This window comes from Cyprinus carpio, chromosome A18 (assembly GCF_018340385.1).
Source record: "Cyprinus carpio isolate SPL01 chromosome A18, ASM1834038v1, whole genome shotgun sequence".
Classification (NCBI taxonomy): Eukaryota; Metazoa; Chordata; class Actinopteri; order Cypriniformes; family Cyprinidae; genus Cyprinus; species Cyprinus carpio.
The window spans coordinates 27,782,609-27,800,788 of record NC_056589.1 but is presented as its reverse complement, the minus strand read 5'-3'; the positions used below and the strand labels follow the sequence as shown (position 1 = coordinate 27,800,788).

At 38.1% G+C, this 18,180-nt stretch overlaps 1 protein-coding gene and 2 pseudogenes across 1 annotated transcript in view; all 3 read left to right on the top strand.

Moving 5' to 3' along the window:
- On the top strand, positions 1-7,913 carry LOC122148621 (annotated as a pseudogene).
- A 4,296-nt stretch (positions 7,914-12,209) lies between these two features.
- Positions 12,210-13,665, top strand: LOC122148645 (annotated as a pseudogene).
- A 257-nt stretch (positions 13,666-13,922) lies between these two features.
- The window catches only part of LOC122148644 (rho guanine nucleotide exchange factor 17-like), a 70,683-nt gene continuing 66,425 nt past the window's right edge, over positions 13,923-18,180 (top strand). Inside the window, exon 1 of the mRNA XM_042775840.1 lies at positions 13,923-16,616. Within this exon, the coding sequence (XP_042631774.1) occupies positions 13,923-16,616 (2,694 nt within the window). The remainder of the gene's footprint in view (positions 16,617-18,180) is intronic.

Sequence of the window (18,180 nt, the reverse complement as noted above, 5' to 3'; positions counted from 1 at the left end):
TTAGTGTAAATAGGGTGTCGATGACGCGCAAGTGCCGAAAGAAGAAGAGTGCGGTGCAGAGTAATTCGCTACTTCTCTTTTCTTTGCCTCTCTGAGGAGATTCACTTTTACTTCGCAGACAGATTTGTTGACCGGATTTCAACTGGGGAAATAACGAAAGAGTGGATGCAAAGGTACCTTTAGGAAGCTCTTAAAGCAATTACACTTTGTTTACGATATGGCATGAAATGAGCGTTTGATTATTTGCATCAGTTGTTTATTATGGGCACGCGTGGTGATGTTTAGCTACTTATGCATGTAAATACTAATGAATAATACTAATTCCTAATCCAGGTTGAGGTTTTGTTCTTATAGATGTGTGTGTGTTATGTTCTGTTTCTTGTCCTGGTGTTTCAAAATTAATGATACAAAACTGCTCTATTGCTACAAATAAATATATAACAGTGAAACATTAAATTAACTGATTTTAATTACAATAACAAATCATTGCAATAACCCATTACAAATTATAATGACTAACACGCCTTTTCGGATTTTATATTAATAATTCAGATTTTGATGTTAAAATTAAAAACGACTATATATATATATATATATATATATATATATATATATATATATGGATTTCATAAGACAAGACAAAACCTTTTATGTTTACAATTTAACTATTTGCTGTGAAATCATTTAATAATTTATTTATTGATTTAGTAAATAATTGATTTATTGACTGATATACCATCCGTCACATTCAATAATTTTTTTTTTCAGTTGTACCTTGTTGTAAATCACCTCTGTGTCTGAAAAGCATCATTCTGTCCTGATTGATATTAACATCTGTAGAAACAGCTCTGTGGAAGTGTGATTCCACAGAAGTGCAGGATTCCACTGTATGTCATTGTTAGCAGTGCAGATTCCAGTATGTTAATAATGCTCTAGTGAATGGCTTTTGTGCTCTGTGTTTCTTTTATGCACATGCACATGTACAGACACAGACATCTCATTAGGGGAAATAACATCCAGGTGTGGAAAGAAATGTGTGTAGAGATGAAAACATTCTAAGAGCTTCTTAATTCAGGCCAGAACTTACAATAGCCTCCTTTTTTATTTTTTGACCTTAAATACATCACGATGACACCCAGTGGCGCCAAGGGGCGGTTTGAGCCCTCAACAGAGAGAAAACACAAGCCAAACGCTAGGAAAAGATAAAAGGGAGCAATATCCCACCCAGAAACATGCCTTTCCTTGCCAAAATTGCAAAGTTGCTTTGTTGTAATATGTGACCATGGACCACAAAACCAGTCATAAGGGTCAATTTTCCTAAATTGAGATTTATACATCACATGAAAGCTGAATAAACAAGCTTTCCACTGATGTATGGTTTGTTAGGATAGGACGATATTTGGTCGAGATACAACTATTTGAAAATATGGAATCTGAGGGTGCAAAAAAAAAAATCTAAATATTGAGAATATCACCTTTAAAGTTGTCCAGATTAAGTTCTTAGCAATGCATATTACTTATCAAAAATTAGATTTTAATATATTTACAGTGGGAAATTTACAAAATATCTTAATGAAACATGATCTTTACTTAATATCCTAATGATTTTTGGCATGAAGGAAAAATCAGTAATTTTGACCCATACAATGTATTTTTGGCTATTGCTACAAATATACCCCAGCGACTTATGACTGGTTTTGTGGTCCAGGGTCACATATGTGTAATTGTGCTGTAGAGAAATGTCACAACTTGATGTTGCTTGGTAGCAAACCCATGCTCTAGTGTGCTATTTTTGCACCTGACTACTATGACGAATGCTTGCAAGGTGAATGACGCTCTTACCAGTATCTGCTTCCAGTTTCATGCCCAGAAACTGACACTATATAATTGTTGTTTAACCAGGATTCAGTCGCTTTGTCATAGGTGTTATCACAATGTAAGCATTCAAAATTGATTAAAACGATCGCGTCAAATTCATGACCTGACAGTGTTTTGTTTGCTTGGCATGTAAAGAATGCCTTGTGGCAAATGTCCCAGAAAAAGGTGTGGAAGATGGTTTTTGGAAAAGGGCAAATGCCGTGAACATGAACCCATAACGATCTGTTTCTTTAATTCTGTCACTCAGAAATCTGTCTTAAATTTGCGTAAGAGCTTGTCATGTGGAAGAACTGCTAAATTAGGACTCTTGCAGTTTCAAGTTGCTGCTCTCTCAAATCTTCTGTCTCCACCCTTGCAGATATTTGCTTAAGTGGCACAAAAAATATATGTCGTCACACAAAAACTAACCTCCATGTACAACACTCAACTCAAACAAGTCCTGATTGGGGTCTCTTGAATGTTCTTCTGGCCACCAGACAGCTGTCAGATATCTCTGTTTGCTTAAATCAACAGCCATAACCATCACTCCATGAAGCTCCGCCGTCTCACTCAACATAGTTACATTAATGATGTTAAGATGCAGTTCACATTCTACCATAAATATGACAAACTACAGCTGCGTTCTTGGACTTACTGTCTATTTTTGACCGCGACCATGATTTCATGCAAGAACTTAAATAACCCTGGGACAGAGTAGAAGAATAATGCTTTTCCAGACAACATTTATATAGACTTTTACTTTTTGACTTACCAGTATCTAATGAAAATGCAACCATCACTGTTATTTTGGGTTGGAGAGGTCGGATTGTCCTTGGAATAATAAATGAAGAGATACATTCCATCAAATTTAATTAATCAAGATATAATAAAAAAAAAAATCTATAATATAAATTATCTAAAACATATAATACAAATATTTTACATATAATATAATATAAAATATTATATTATAAATAATATAAATAAAAATATAATATAAATTATAACTCCAGCTCCGTTCTTGGACGTACTGTCTATTTTTGACCTTGACTATGACTTCAGGCAAGAACTCTAATAACCCTGGCTGGGACAGCGTAGAAGAATGACACTTTTCCATTTATATAGACTTTTAATTTTGACTTACTGGTTTCTAATGAAAATGCAACCATCCCTGTTATTTTGGGTTAGAGATTTGTGCAAATTTACAATTATTAAATCTACAAATGTTGCTTGTTTGACAACAAAATTATACAGGCTAGGTGTTAGACTAAGCAACTACCTAGCAACTGCATCCCAGCATCCTAGCAACCACAGAAAACACCATAGCAATTGCATAGCCACTGACAATGCCTACGACACTCTGGTAACCACATAGTAACCACATCTAGTAACCAATGCCCTGGCAACCACTCACACCACTCTAGAAACTGCATAGCAACACTCTGGCAACACCCACAATGCCATAGTAACACCATAACAACCACAACTGCATAGCAAGCACCCTGGCAACCACCTACACCACTCTAGAAAATGGCAATATCCACACTATGGGCAACAACTTCAACAGCATAGCCACACCCTAGCAACAACCTACTGTAGAACACTCTGGAAGCAACACTCTGTCAACACTTGGAAAAATAATCAGAGAAATAAATATAAAATATCCATAAAATATAATTAATCATCAGATATATAACAATTATAATATTCTATAATAAAAATATAAATTATATTAATATATAATACAAATATTAGAAATAATAATATGAAATATTATCATATAAATATAAATAATATAAAACTAATATATATATGAAAACATATACATTTAACAGAAACATGTCAGAAAACCAAACCAACATTTCCTCATTTTCAGAACTCAGTCCTACTTGAGGCCGATCAGATGTGTGTTCCTGAACCTGTCTAGACAAATCCAGCCTTTTGCTTTCACTGCAGCTGTCTCTGAGATAAATGATGGAGAGCTGATGAGCTGGGCTGGGCTGGACTAATGATAAGGAATCAGGCACTTCAGCAACAGTGTGTCTGCAGACAGACTAATGCAAAAACCACTGGATTAACAGCATCTACTAAGAGCAGGCGAGCACACACACAAACACACACACACAAGCTTAGACAGAGTTGTTCTTGTGAAACGGAATGTCTCGTGTCTGTTATTGCAAAACGCTTCTTGATAATGACGTCAGACAGTGTGATTAAAGACTGGAACTTTAGGGAAAGACTTTAGTTTATTTACTGCAGCGAAGCTTTCGCTAATCATAGTGTAGATAAGCTCACAAAGACAAGGTATTATGCAATAAACACAGAACTAATCACATCACCACCTGCAGTAACAGCAACACCAAAAAATACTCTTATATTAAAAAGAACATATATTGAAAATATACACACAGCAGCATTATTTAATAATCTTTTTTTTTAAAAAAGCTTTTGATTTGCATGTGTACATAGACCTACAGTTAAAAAATAATGCATATAAGGACACACTCTGTGTGAACAGCTATAGAATTGATCTACCAAGGATTCAGATTTATATTGTAATTGTACTCTTATTATTATATATATGTACTGTATATAGACATTAACAAGTTTCTCTTTTTTTAGATAAGTAAAATTAGGATTTGAACATAAAGGCAAAGAAACATGAAAGGAGAATGAATGAAATTATCTCCATTCTTGTAAAAAGTTTTGCCTTTGATAGTAAGAATGGGGCACTTCATTTAAATATGAATTAACTCATTGGGAACTGAAAGGAGTAAAAGAGGAAAAAGAGGAATGTGCACACTCTTTCTTTTTCCTGTGTCTTAAGCAAGCGTGTTGTCACATGATCTATATGTCTCTAACTGTCTATTAAAAGTGCAATGAAATCTTTTGCAATTTTAATGTATCTCAATGTGAACTCTTTTAGCATAACAGTGCGACTAAGAAATTGCTTTATAAATGGTTCAGTAATGCTACATTTGGCTTTATTTTAGTGTATAGTATTTTTTAAGTAAAAAAAAGGTTTTTGTCTGAAAAAAAAAGATTATCAGAAATAAAAATGCTATCAGGATTGTGAATAATAGAAGTGTTGCAATTCCATTTGCTGCCACTAGTGGCTGATCTGGTCAGTAGGTGTAAATAATGACTCATCTAAGCCATTTCTGTAAATAAGTTACGCCAAGTATGATTTATTGTACATTTTAAGGCCATATTAGTAGATTATAACCTCAAGTGCAGGTGATTTGTCCTCCACATCCCATCTTTTTGTTCTTTGTATCTTTACACAATAATAAACACAATCCACTGCTGGTCAAGTAATGCTTCCCTGCCTTAAATTTTCAAAATTCATTTTGACACCAATATAAATATAATTCTAATATTTTCATGTGAAATTAAACTAGGCAAGTCACATGGGAAAATGTTGTCTGTAAATCCAGTCAAGTTTATGTATTAATCATCTGACCTGTGTCTTAATATTCAGTGTTACCCATCACCAGAGCATATGGAGTACAAATATAGCAAGTGAGTGCTTTTTACTCTGCGTATAATGAAGTTGCCCAGTGGCTCCTGAGAGTCTGGTAAACACAGTTAGTTCGCTCACTGTCTGCATGAATCCTGCTGTTATTTGAATGTTTTTTACTCTAACTGGGTTTTGAATGAACTATATTTTCTCTTCTAATTTTGGTGCATACTTTGCTATATTTGGACTGTATAAAAAATGTGGTTTGCAATGCACTATGCTGATTGAATATGCGAGATCTGCAACGTTTTAGAGACCCATTTGTTTAATATAATATAAAATAATTTTAATATAATATATGGGTTAATGTAGAGTTTAAGTGTTATTTTGTGATCATGACTGGCTGACTGTACATTATCTCGCTTGTCATGCATACTCGCCAAATAAACATAAATATGTGAAGATGAAATATGGATTCAGAGTTAAATTAATAATATTTGCTGCATTTTTTCCTGTATGGTATTTTTAAAGAAACTAGTCAGTTACAATGTACAAATCAAAAGAGAATATTACTAAATGTATTATGTGTTTTGAGGTCATATTCACTGCAGCTGCTAACTGAGATGCTAGATGGCACTAAATGCTTTTGTGTTTTTGAAGAATGTGTGTAGGAAATGAACAAAAACACTTAAAAACTTTAAAGAAAAAGAAAAAAAACACTAGCATTATTGCACATGGCTGTGTTATTTTAGTATAACTTAGATGCTAATATCATTTTTTTATAATATTTTGAATTTTTTATTTTCATTTTTTTTATCTATTTTTTTTTCAGTTTTAGTTTATTTTAGTATATCACGTTTTAAAGTAAATGAAATTGAGAAACAGAAATGAAATGAAGTTCTTTTTTTATTCAAGTTAACATCTATTTTATTTCAAGCAGTGACTTTTTTTTTAATGTTTTCAGTTAACTATAATAACTCTGGCGCATGGACAAGCACCATTAATAATGACAATAAGTAAAATAATAATCAGAATACAACTTTATTTATGCATCTGTTTATGTACGACTACACTGATGCATAAAACCATTTCTGTTTTTCAGGAAATGTGAAGCAATATCTGTTAAGATGGCGTCTTCTAACCATTCCGCCTCCAATCTGCCTTCCTGCACCCTACAAGGAGGACTTCAAGCGCTTCCTCCTCCCATCCGTCTTACAGCCTGGGTCTTCATCTTTTGGTCTGCCGCTCAACTTCCATCATAATCCTGCGGATATGGGGCTCCCGACGCACTCTGACACGGACCAAAATCTACATGCTGAATCTAGCGGTGGCTGACTTCCTGTACGTCTGTTCCCTTCCACTTCTCATTTACAACTACGCCAGCAAAGACTACTGGCCGTTCGGAGACTTCACCTGCCGCCTGGTTCGCTTCCAGTTCTACAGCAACCTGCATGGAAGCATCTTCTTCCTCACCTGCATCAGCTTCCAGCGCTACATGGGCATCTGCCATCCGCTGACAGTGTGGGGGCCAGACAAGGTGGACGCAGGCTGGCGTGGTTGGTCTGCGCTGGGTTTGGGTGGCTGTCGTGATTCTCTGCGCTCCAACGTTCGAGTTCGCCGCCACCGGCATCCAGCGCAACCGCACGGTGTGTTACGACCTCAGTGTTCCAGAGCGCTCAACCGCATACTTCCCATACGGCATCACTTTGACCTGTCTGGGCTTCATCGTGCCCTTTCTAGTGATTGTGGTGCTGTACTGCAAAACTGGCATGGGTTTCCTGGCAGGTCTGCGAAGCCAGAGAAGTCTCGGCTATAGAGAAGAAGAATAAAGCTGTGAGGATGATCATCATTGTAATGCTGGTGTTCGCCATCAGCTTTTTGCCCTTTCCACGTGACCCAAGACGCTCTAAAACGACCTGCTGGTGAGGACCTTTCCCACGGCCCCCTGCGAACTGAGGAACCTGCTGTCCGTGGCCTACAAATGCACCAGACCCTTCGCCAGCATGAACAGTGTTCTGGACCCCATTCTGTTCTACTTCACCCAACCGCAGTACAGACGCAGCACCAGGAGTCTGCTGCTCAAGATCACCTCGCTCAGAGACAAGTCTGACAAAATCTGACTGGAGCACATCTGCTTTGGTCGAAAGTTTCTCTATGCTAAAGCAAGACATTACAGTCATAACCATTGTTATGTTATGTTATGTTATGTTATGTTTTTTTTAAGCTAAAGTTTACAAATTAGTACCTTTTGAAAGGGTTCCACCCTAGTGAATTTTTTACCTACCTTTATGTTGTGTAGTGGGAAAAAAAAAAGATTTCTGAGAAACGCTGCTGATAGTTGAAATCACTGAAACAAACACACCCCTAATCAAAAGGATCACACCTGGTATCTTGATAGCTCCGCCCCCAAATTCATGAACATGCTGTGCAGCACAGGCATCTCCCCCATCATCAGTGGATACGCCCCTTACTGGTGATTGGCTACAAGTGTGTTTTGGTGCTTGGTCCTATCCACTTTCAAAAGCATTTATCAGAAATCACTTACTTCACCTTTAAGTGTTTATTTTGACACTTTATCCATTTGTGTGTCTATAGATTTTAAACCAGAAATCTCAACTTCAGCAGTACATCAAACTTTTGTTTTTACAGAAAGGGTTTGTTCCAGGGTTATTATAGTTAACTAAACTAAAACTGAAATCATAAAAGAATAAACATATTCGTTACTAAAAAAAAAATTAATGCTAACTGAAATGAAATATTTACTAAATATTTTATGTCAACTAGTTGTGGAGGCAACATTTATCATTTTCATTTAGTTTAGCTTGAAGTACCAAAATAACAACTAAATAATAAATACAAATTAATAAAAAACTATATAGATATTATAATACCATAGTGATACTAAAATAAAACTGGTTTGTTCGTATAACATTGAATGAAAAGAAATATCCAAAATCCCCTCTCTAAAAACTTTGAACAAAAACTTTGAAACACTAACATGTTAACAAAACGAAAAGAAGAATTTTGAAATTTACCGTTATACAATGTTAAGATATTTGTTCTGGAAATGTATGAAAAATTTAGTGCATTTTTTAATTAGATAATGCCACATATGCATATTTAAATGTAACATGTAATACAAAATGTAAGTGCCTTAATGTACTATTAGTTAACTGGGGAAAATTGTGATATCTGTTAGTTAAACAATTACCCTGTTAACCTGCAGTATCTTACGTTAAGATAAGCTTAGTAGGCTGTGCAGTTGTTGAAACCATAAAAAAAGTCAATATTTAAATACAAAACGTCCAATGCGTTAAGTACCTGTACTGTGAAGGTTGTAAATAATGGTTGAAGGAAGTAACACTCTTTATTGATTGATATTCAGTGTTAGAAAAAAATAATTTTGTTGACTAAAACCTATCACCTTATGGACATTTACATTTGCTTTGAGAGAACAGCCCACAGTAGAGCTGTGTGTCTCGTATCTGAGCGTTTAACCCTGTGAATGGCAGCTGAATGAGTGCACTAGTTGGCTGAGTGTCTAGATCAGCTGATCTCTCTGATCTTTATGAGGGAAATAGAATGTAAATTTTGATAGAAGAATTACAGAACTGTGAAAGCAAAGAATTCTTGCCAGTTTCAGATTTTTGATCCAAGTGGATTTTGAGTTTAACACTTAATTTAAATTCAATTTAATTTGAGTTAAAAAAAAAAAAGAAAAAAAATTGTTAACTTTTGATAATTAATTTGCACTGGATTTGCATGTACAAAAAAAGTATTTGTTTAAAAACACAAAGAAAAGAAATCAGCCATTTGCTATTTTTAATTACTTATTAATTAAATACAAAAACAGTAAAATCTTGTTGTGTGTGTGTGTGTGTGTGTGTTGTGTGGTGTGGGTGTGTGTGTGTGTGTTGTGGTGTGTGGGTGTGTGTGTGTGTGTGTGTGTGTGTGTGTGTGTGCTTAGTCGTGGTGGTGTGTAAATATTTGTAAAAGTATCAATATTTTGTTTAGCCTGGATGCATTAAAATTAATCAAAAGGGGACGTAAAAACATTTGTAATTTTATAAAAATATATTTTTTAAATACATGCTGTTGTTTTGAACTTTTTGATTCATCAATGAATCCTGAAAAAAGAGTATCAGTTTCCAAAAAATATATGAAACAAACTGTTCAACATTTTATAATAATCAGAAATGTTTTCTTGAGAAATGTTTCAAAATTCAGGGCTTTGCATCACAAGAATAAATATAATTTTAAAATATATTCAAAAAGAAAACAGTTATTTGAAATTGTAATAATTTTTCACAATATACTGTTTTTTTTGCTGTATTTGAACAAATAAATTGCAGCCTTGGTGAGCAGAAGAGACTTCTTTTTAAAAAACACCTTAGCAACCACAAATGTTTGAACCAGTACTGTATATGCGTGATTAATTTAAGATAATCGGTCTATTGAGACAGTGTGGAATTATGGATGAGAGATGGAGATGAATGAAAGCATTTGGAGTGGAAGAATAACATCTGTTCAACACACTGCATCTGCTGCACATTATCTGAAGGTCATTATCAGATGTTTGATGGTTTAACAACACTTTGTGCAGCTCAACATCCTTATGATGTAACATCATATCCTACAAGATAAGGATCTAGTGTTAACAACAACACATGTACAATAATTGATCCAGAACCAGAGCTCACATAGAAAGGCATATTTGTACTGCCTGTGCTGTCATTGTGTTTTCATGAAGCAGTTTAATCGTAGCTGTAGGGTTATTTGAAGCTTCAACATGACCAAAAAACTACAAATAGAAATGGCTGGGAAGGCTTTACAGAATGGTTAAACAAATTCTTTTGCATTATTGCAAGAGGAAGTGTGGGATGTGTTTTAGTCAATTTGCCAGTATTATGTCTGTGAATTTAAATATGAATGAATTTTGCCTTATATCTGAATGGTGAAGAAGAACATGGAGCACTTTATGTTCAGAGTGAAATACTAACATGCCACATACTGCATTGTAAATACTGTATACTACATCCTGTTTTTATTAATTCAGTTATCCTTAAAATATATATTTTTTAATGCTATTTTGCATTTTGAAATCCAGTTTTGTGACTAATTAAAAAATGATTGGGTGTACAATGTATTTTGGCAAATGTAGTAGAAAATGTAGGTATTGCATACACAAACAATCTGGATACCGTATACATGCTAGAGATAGTCGTAGTACTGTGCTATTTTAAACATACTGTACACTGTTAACTGCTAACTTATAACGTTAAATTGCAGCGACTTCAACCTGTCTTGAAGTAACAAGTATTTCTGTGTCAGTATCTATTAACGGCAAGTAGTGGCGTACTTTACCAACAAGTTTTGTTGTTAAAGGCAGATGTGATTTTTCTACATTAACTGACTATTTGCTTCCTGCTTCAGCAGAAATGGTTAAACATCATTTAAACAATATATGACATTCAACTTATTGAGCAAAATGGTGAACTTTGCCCATGTAATGATGAAAACAAGTTACTGTAACTATCAGTGTTATCCAATATACTAGCACAATCATTCCATCTGTGTCTGGATTGTAGTATGTGCATAAATATCTTTTTTTCAAGTAAGACTACCTAGTTATTGTAATTTTACTAGTTGTGATTAATTTTGTCAGTGAATGTTTGCTTCTGTTTGTTTATCAAACTCTTTTTTAATTTGTGTAAATCTACAGTCTCGAGATGTATAATTAAGTAGCATATTAAATGAAAGCTATTCAAATCTATATCCTAAATGAGGTCTTTGTGAATGTTTTTTGGGTATTGCCTTTTTATATGTGTAATGAAATGTGGATAATTGAATGTGTCCGCTGTGTTCTTTACCTGATCTGTTGTTTGTCCAGTAAAGACAAAGCAATAAACTTATTTCCTGCAGGGTTTTCATATTATGGTAACAATCAGGATTAAGAAAGACCTACAGTGGACCCAAAAAGTATTTGGATGCTTAAATGCACTAAGGGCACTAGCCTAAATGCCATTGCATTATAAAAATACCACAACAAGAAATCTGAAAGAAAATTATGTACCAGAGTACAGTTAACTTTTTAGATTTGCGTAAACAAGAATATGGCCACTAGAGTGGCACTCGAGACAGCAACCTAAAAATGCAAAGATAGACGAAAAAAGAAGAAAAGAAAAAAAGAAACCTTCGAAACAAAGGACTGCAGAAGTGTTTACTGTAAAGCCAGTGCATGGAGACCGTGCAGACAAACAGAGCTTTTGGTTAAAGAGGCAATAACTAGATTTATCTATCTGAGCCTCCCTAAAGCGCAAAGAAAAATTAAGATAACCATTTGTTCAACAGTTTCCCAATGTGCATTTACAAACTGACACCTAATCGTCAGCATTATCCGCTCTCTCACATCAGAAAGAGGAAAAGCTGGATTCCCCCCTCGTTTTCCCCAGGGGTCTCTCTCTCAAACCCCGACCCCATGTTTTAGTCCCGCCCTCAATCCAAGCAACTATCTACATGTAAAAAGCCACAAGTCACGGAAACCCTTAATTGTGCCAAAATAAGCTTGAGCGCACTTATTCAAGCTGGAAATAAAGGATGCTTCTGAAGAAAGACAGTCGACCAAGGAAATGGGATTTACTTTGGAAAATGTACATTATTCAAAACGTTGCTCTAGTGTGTGTTGGGCTGAAACACTTGGGGAGTTTTCTGCTTAAACTTTGAGCTCTTTCTTAATGCATTGATGGACACTAAGAGAAGCAAACACGCGCCAAAGTTCCGGGGATATAACTCTGTTTTCTTAAACAATCTCATCTGTCGTTCCTGAATTGTTTTGTCCTCCTCTTCGAAAAACACTGCCAAACAACTTCTGTGGGGTTAAAACCTGGGGGCATTGTAAGTTGTTTTCAGGGGGCTAAAGGCAACCACGGAAAACGAAGGAGAAGGAAAGAGCGGACTATTTAACAATGAACTGAGAGAATAGCAAGAAAGACAAGTGGGAGGACAGGCATCGCAATGGCTGAAAGGGAGACTCAGAGAAAAGCGCCTGTTCATAGAAGCGTCTCTTTAAAAAAGTTGGACAGCTGGAGCGCAAAGCGCAGATCACTTGGAGAGGATTTGGATAGGTGCGGTGCCCTTCCCCCAGACGCCGTAGAGCCCATTCGCGCGCAAACCATCACAAGCGACGCACGCTGTTACTGTATCCAGAAATGTTTCCAAAATCTCAGCGGCCAGCCTCTCGACCGCAGACCTCAAGAAAGCCTCTCATGGAATATCTCCATCGGTTCGTCAGCTCTCTGAGAAGTTCGGTTTGAGCACAGGCGGGACACAGAGCTCTTTTGTAAACACTGGAAGCGTTAAAAAAAACGTCGAGGATTCGAATTTGAATGAGAGTGGCTTCTTATCCAAGGATTTTCGGGAGTCTGCGACGGAGAAACTTAAGGACAGTAACAGATATTGCTCGGCTCAAGAGTCCGTGTCAGGGTCGGATTCGGACAGATGCGATAAACACAGGCTCCTGAAAACTGTGGGTGGTACAAGTACAGGTAAGATGCATTGTTTCGAAATCACTGGTTCCCCATTTAGACAACCCAACAAATCGTCAGCCGTAAACAAAGACACTTTCTATAACTGCTCAAAGTATTTACTAATTTGGCTTGTAAGTAAAGTTAGCTTCGTGTACTGTATTAAGTTCACTGTTATGACGCTTTGCTTGTGCAGTTTTGCATTTGAAAGTCGTCGATTTGGATGAATGATGTGTCTGCTTAATGAATTCACACACTGTGAGGGGTTAAAGACACATTGTTTTTGACTTAGGGAGCCCAACATGCAAATCTCGTCGCTGCTATCACCCTTCCTATGGAGAGACATCTATTCATATTGATGCAAACTGGCCAAGCGTTTCTAAGATTAGAGAACTATTTGGGGATGGACGCAGAAAGCAACATCGGTCAACTTCAGATGCTGATGACTTGAAATCTGCCTGTCAACAACTCCAGCATTTCGACGCTAAAGAGGGCATCTCAACTCCAGACAAAAGTGACAAACAGTTCCCCCACCAGCCAAGAGGAGCCTGGAAAGATACAAACAGCTCTCATCATGACAACAGTACATTGTATGCAGACTATTCAATCCCTAACTTTCATACTTTAAGTGCTAAAAGTGAGTTTTTGAATTGTGATTCTCCTCCTGCTCCCCCACCACGCAGTAGAACGACTGCTTTGCCCCCCAAGTCTCACTGTTGCCAAGCTGCAGGAGCAGAGAGACAGGAGGGCAGAGCAGCCACCGGGATAGCTTGCATTCCTCGCATAACTCCTCCCAACCACAGACAGGGCCCTTCGTGGAACTAGCCAACGCTGGGGGAAGACTGAGCTCTGGAGAAGAGGATGAGAAGTTGAGAGGACGGACAGGCGATAACTTCTCCCAAAACAAACATGGCATCAGGGCTAATTTGAGAGGAAGGTCTTCAGGCAGTGAAGAGGACAGCCCTGCAGCACTAGCTCACCACAACAGGGACGTAAGACGTCGCTCACTAAGGAAAAAGAAGAAAAGCAATTGCAGCATAAACAATCAAAAGACAGATAAAACCAACAACCAACCTCTAATGATGGAGCCGTGTGATTCTCAGACGGTAGGCCGCAGGATTGAGGGTTTCCGTTCTCGGGGTTGTTATACGGGCTTGCCAGTGGCACGAGACAGCCCATCTCAACGGTCCCATGTGACTAAGGACAACTTTAGGCACCTATATAAAAATTTTGAAGGGTCCGGAACTAGCCCTGTTCCTCAGGTGTCGCGGTTTCAAAAAGTTACCATACCCTCATTTGCATCCAGTCCATTGGGGTCAAGAAGTAGTAGCAGGTATTCTAGCACAGAGATGTTAAAAGAGGATCAGCCAGCCAACATCCACAGCTTTGGCAGGGCTTCATCACTTTTGAGTAAAACATACCATGGCAATGCCACCATGTACCGCTCGCCTAGTTTTGGTCATGGAGATAACTTTTCTCGTGCAACAGTTCGAGTTCACCCTAAGCTTGTGCCGAGCTTAGGTCCAGCAGAATATAAAACATGTAGTTCAGAAAACAGGGTATTCTGCCACTCCTTAAATAATGAGAAAGACAGGAACAGGATCTCTATGTCCAACCCCGACATTGCCTCAGAAAAACTATCACTTCTTAGCTACCTTAAGACCGATCTATCCGAGTTAAGAATGAAGAAAAAGGGACAAGATGATGAGGACAATGTAAACTCTGATCAAGGCACGTCTGTGTACAGAATGGGCTCCAGGACAAGTCGGCCGCACCATGGACGTCCTTCCCTGAAGGATCTCACTGCTACGAGGAGGGCAAAGTCTTTCTCTTACTCAGAGAAGCCAGTAGGGCAGCAATATTATGGTAGCGGGCCAGGTTTAAGGAGTTCCTCCGAGCATCGGCTAGACTCTGAAGGCAGTGGCGAGCAGGTGATGATTGCTGACAGGGAGGTGGAGAGCGATGACTGCAGAAGTACCTACAATTACGACGAGCCAATGCCTACCCCTCTGCAAGACCACTATGTGCAGGAAGCCAGACAGGTGATAAGAGGACATTTTGTCAGATGGGTGAAAGTAAGTGATGATGATGATTATGAGGAAAACCATTTCAAGACAAAAAGCAGTGACTCTAAAATAGACACTGAAAAAAGGATAAGGCAAAGCAGGGAGGTGAGGAGACTTGAGCACTCTGATTTTACTGGGTGTAAGGAAGAGGAGGCTGATGGAAAAAAAAGTGGAAAATGTTTACAGAAAGGAAATTCAGAGGAGAACATGTTCTGTGATAAGTCATTGGATGAACTCTCTGGTCATGAATCTAGCCTGACAGATGAAGGAATTGTCACAGAGCCAAGTGTGGGCTCGTATGGGGGGGGGCTATCCTGCGTTAAAGACTTGCTGGGTCAGACTCTCAATGTTTGGAATCAGTCAGGATCGTACGAAGAGCAGCTGCCTGATACAACACCAGAGGAAGTTCCATCTGTTAAGACAGAGAATGAGGGAGTAGCCATAGGAGGAGACATTAGCAGCAGTAAAGATGTAAACCAGGGGGCCTTGGAGGCTCCGTCTACTCCTAGTGCTATTCGCAGGCGAAGGAAATTCTCCTCAGCTGGAAACAACGGCTCAGATTCCAGCAATGGCAGTAATGGAGAGTCTAATGGTGAGTCTGCATACCGTTCTTTGAGTGATCCTATACCTCATAGACTTCGTTCAGTTGCAGAGGATGGCGGAAAGAGCTTCTCCATGGACAGCAACCTGCTCGGTTCACTCTCTCTGAACAAGGTGGGTGGTGGTGTGGAGTCTTCTGCAGCAGACATTTCTGAATATACAGGCAGTGCCGCCAGTGACCTTTCAGTGTGCAGCGACAGCCTGAGAGATTACAGTACTGTGATTCAGAGCATTGTTCGTGAACCTGGCGCAATGGACAATCTTATTGATGAGAAGGCTAATGGCAAGGCTGTTAAGAAAAAGAGCTTTAGCGACCCTAGTAGACGTGGAGAACTGACGGATACAGTCCTAGAATTTCAAAAGCATCCCAGCGAGCCAATTAATGAATTAGAACAATCCATACCACCTTCCAGCAGTGAGCCCATCTTATCTGAGCAAAGAGATGAGCTTTGGGCACTGAATAATGAACAACAACAACTTTATTGTCCAACCAGAAGGTCTCGTTCTCAGTCTGAGCACGTTTTGCCCTCCAATCTTGGTCATAATGGAGAAACAAAAGCCCCAGGGGAGCCCTCATATCCTTTTGACCCCAAGCTAGCTCAGGTTTTGTCTCCTCGAGCTAGTCGCCGGAGCCCCAAGAAACGGACAAACCGCTTTACCCATCAGTTGTCTTGTGATGACGGGGATCACTTAGATGAACAAGGTGAAGAGCAGTCCTCTGCATCCATCCTCCCCCAGCTTCAAGCCTCAAAGGTCAGACCCAAACATGTGCGTCATGCCAGTGAACCTGCCACACTTGTGCCTATAATTCCTTCACATGCCCACATCTCCCAGGACTCTAAGAGGTCTAACCATGTCACAGAGTCTTCACTATCCAGCAAAACAGTCCCGGGGGAGGGCACTCCATCATTAGAGGACGTCACTGAGCAATACATCTTGGCCTTGAAGTCTCCAGAGTCCCCAGCGGAGACCCCACCAGCCGCTGTTGGGGTTATTCTGGAGGGCACAACTTCCACACCTTCCGTTCCTACCACCACTGCTGAGCCAAAACTAGAGAGGAAGTCCAGCGATGAACTTTCCGCTGTTCCTCTGAAGGCCAAACCGAGAGTGGTGAGTGATATGTTATATTCTCCATTTTGGCTTTTTATACTTCTTTGAATCTTTTGTTTATGGCCAGTTATGACATAAATGCTTGCAAATATATTTCTATAAACAGTTGTTTGCACAGCAAATATTGTTGAGTGGAAGTAGCTTTTTGCTTCATAATCATGGACGATAACTTTTGAGCAAAGCAAAATGAAGTGTTTTTTTTTATATATAATATATATATATATATATATATATATATATATATATATATATATATATAGATATATATATATTATATATATATACATTTTTATTTTATGAGACCTCTTTGCCGGTGTGCTGGACTGAATTATATTAAGGATAAAACTGATATTTCACTCTATGAAGAACTTGGATGAGAGTTTCAAGGCCTTCAGCTTGAGTGGGTATGCATGTGCAAAATTAAGAATTTGTTTGTGCAGCCCTTGACATTTTGTGTAGTGTGGCTGAATTTACAGCTTCCGACTTTGTTTTTGCCTCTGATGGAAAGAGCAGAACAATGTTTCTTAGATATATGAAGGACATTTATTTTGCCCACAGCATGTTTTTCTGCAGTCATATTGTTCTTCTTTTCCTTAGCCTAACTTTATTTTGGTCCAATGCCTGTATAGTGTGTACCCTTGTTTCTCCCATTCTCTGCCACAAATGTTCCTTTGTTTACTTGCCTCTATGAAAAGTCTTAATATTCTGGCATTCTTAACTGGCATATTTTGAAGAGAATGCTTTATGTCTTTGTGTATTTATATAATGGTTTATCTGTTGTATAGAAGGTTAGAAAAGACTAACCTTTAAAAAGGCTTGTGTTACCAAACTGACCTTAGGGAGAAATACCTTTCAAATACTTAATATTTAGGAGTGTTGTGCTTGATAGTGTATGTCCAAGAGCCGTGATGTTTTCCAAAGTCTTGCATACTCTCATTGATGGATTAGTTCTCTGTATGGCTTTGGCAAGCCCTCTGTAGCACGGTTGGTCTGTCTCAGACACTGGGTTTGGTCATAGTTTCCCTCAGTCCACCTTTTATGGTGCTGTATTTTCCTGAGATTTTGTCTGTGCCAGCTTGTCCTTTCAGTATTGTGGTCCACACAGGACTCCGTTTGGAGCCGTCTAATATTGGCTGATTATATAAAGGGTGCAGATGAGTTTGAGTAACATTCTGTTGGCCTCTATAGCTCCCAAATTCCTGCTTTTTTTTTTTCTTTTTTCCTTGCAAGGGTCATTATCAAGTGCACATTGGGGAAATGTTTGCATGGTCTTGTCATTCAGCCTGGATTATGCAGTCTAATTTGAGCCCATCATTGACAGAGTCTTGGAGACTTGCACACACTTTTGACTCTTTTCTCAGGCACTCGCACACACGTTTGTATTCTGGCTAATGAAAACACAAAGTGTAAATAGAGCTAAATGTTCCTCCTCTTAATCTGTTAGCTCTAGGCACATTTCCAGAGACTAATGCCTGCTTTATGACATGTGTAGGGCTTTTTGATGTTTCTTTCATGTTTTTTTTCTTCCTTGCAGTACAGTGTCCAAAGATTTTGTCTACAGAAC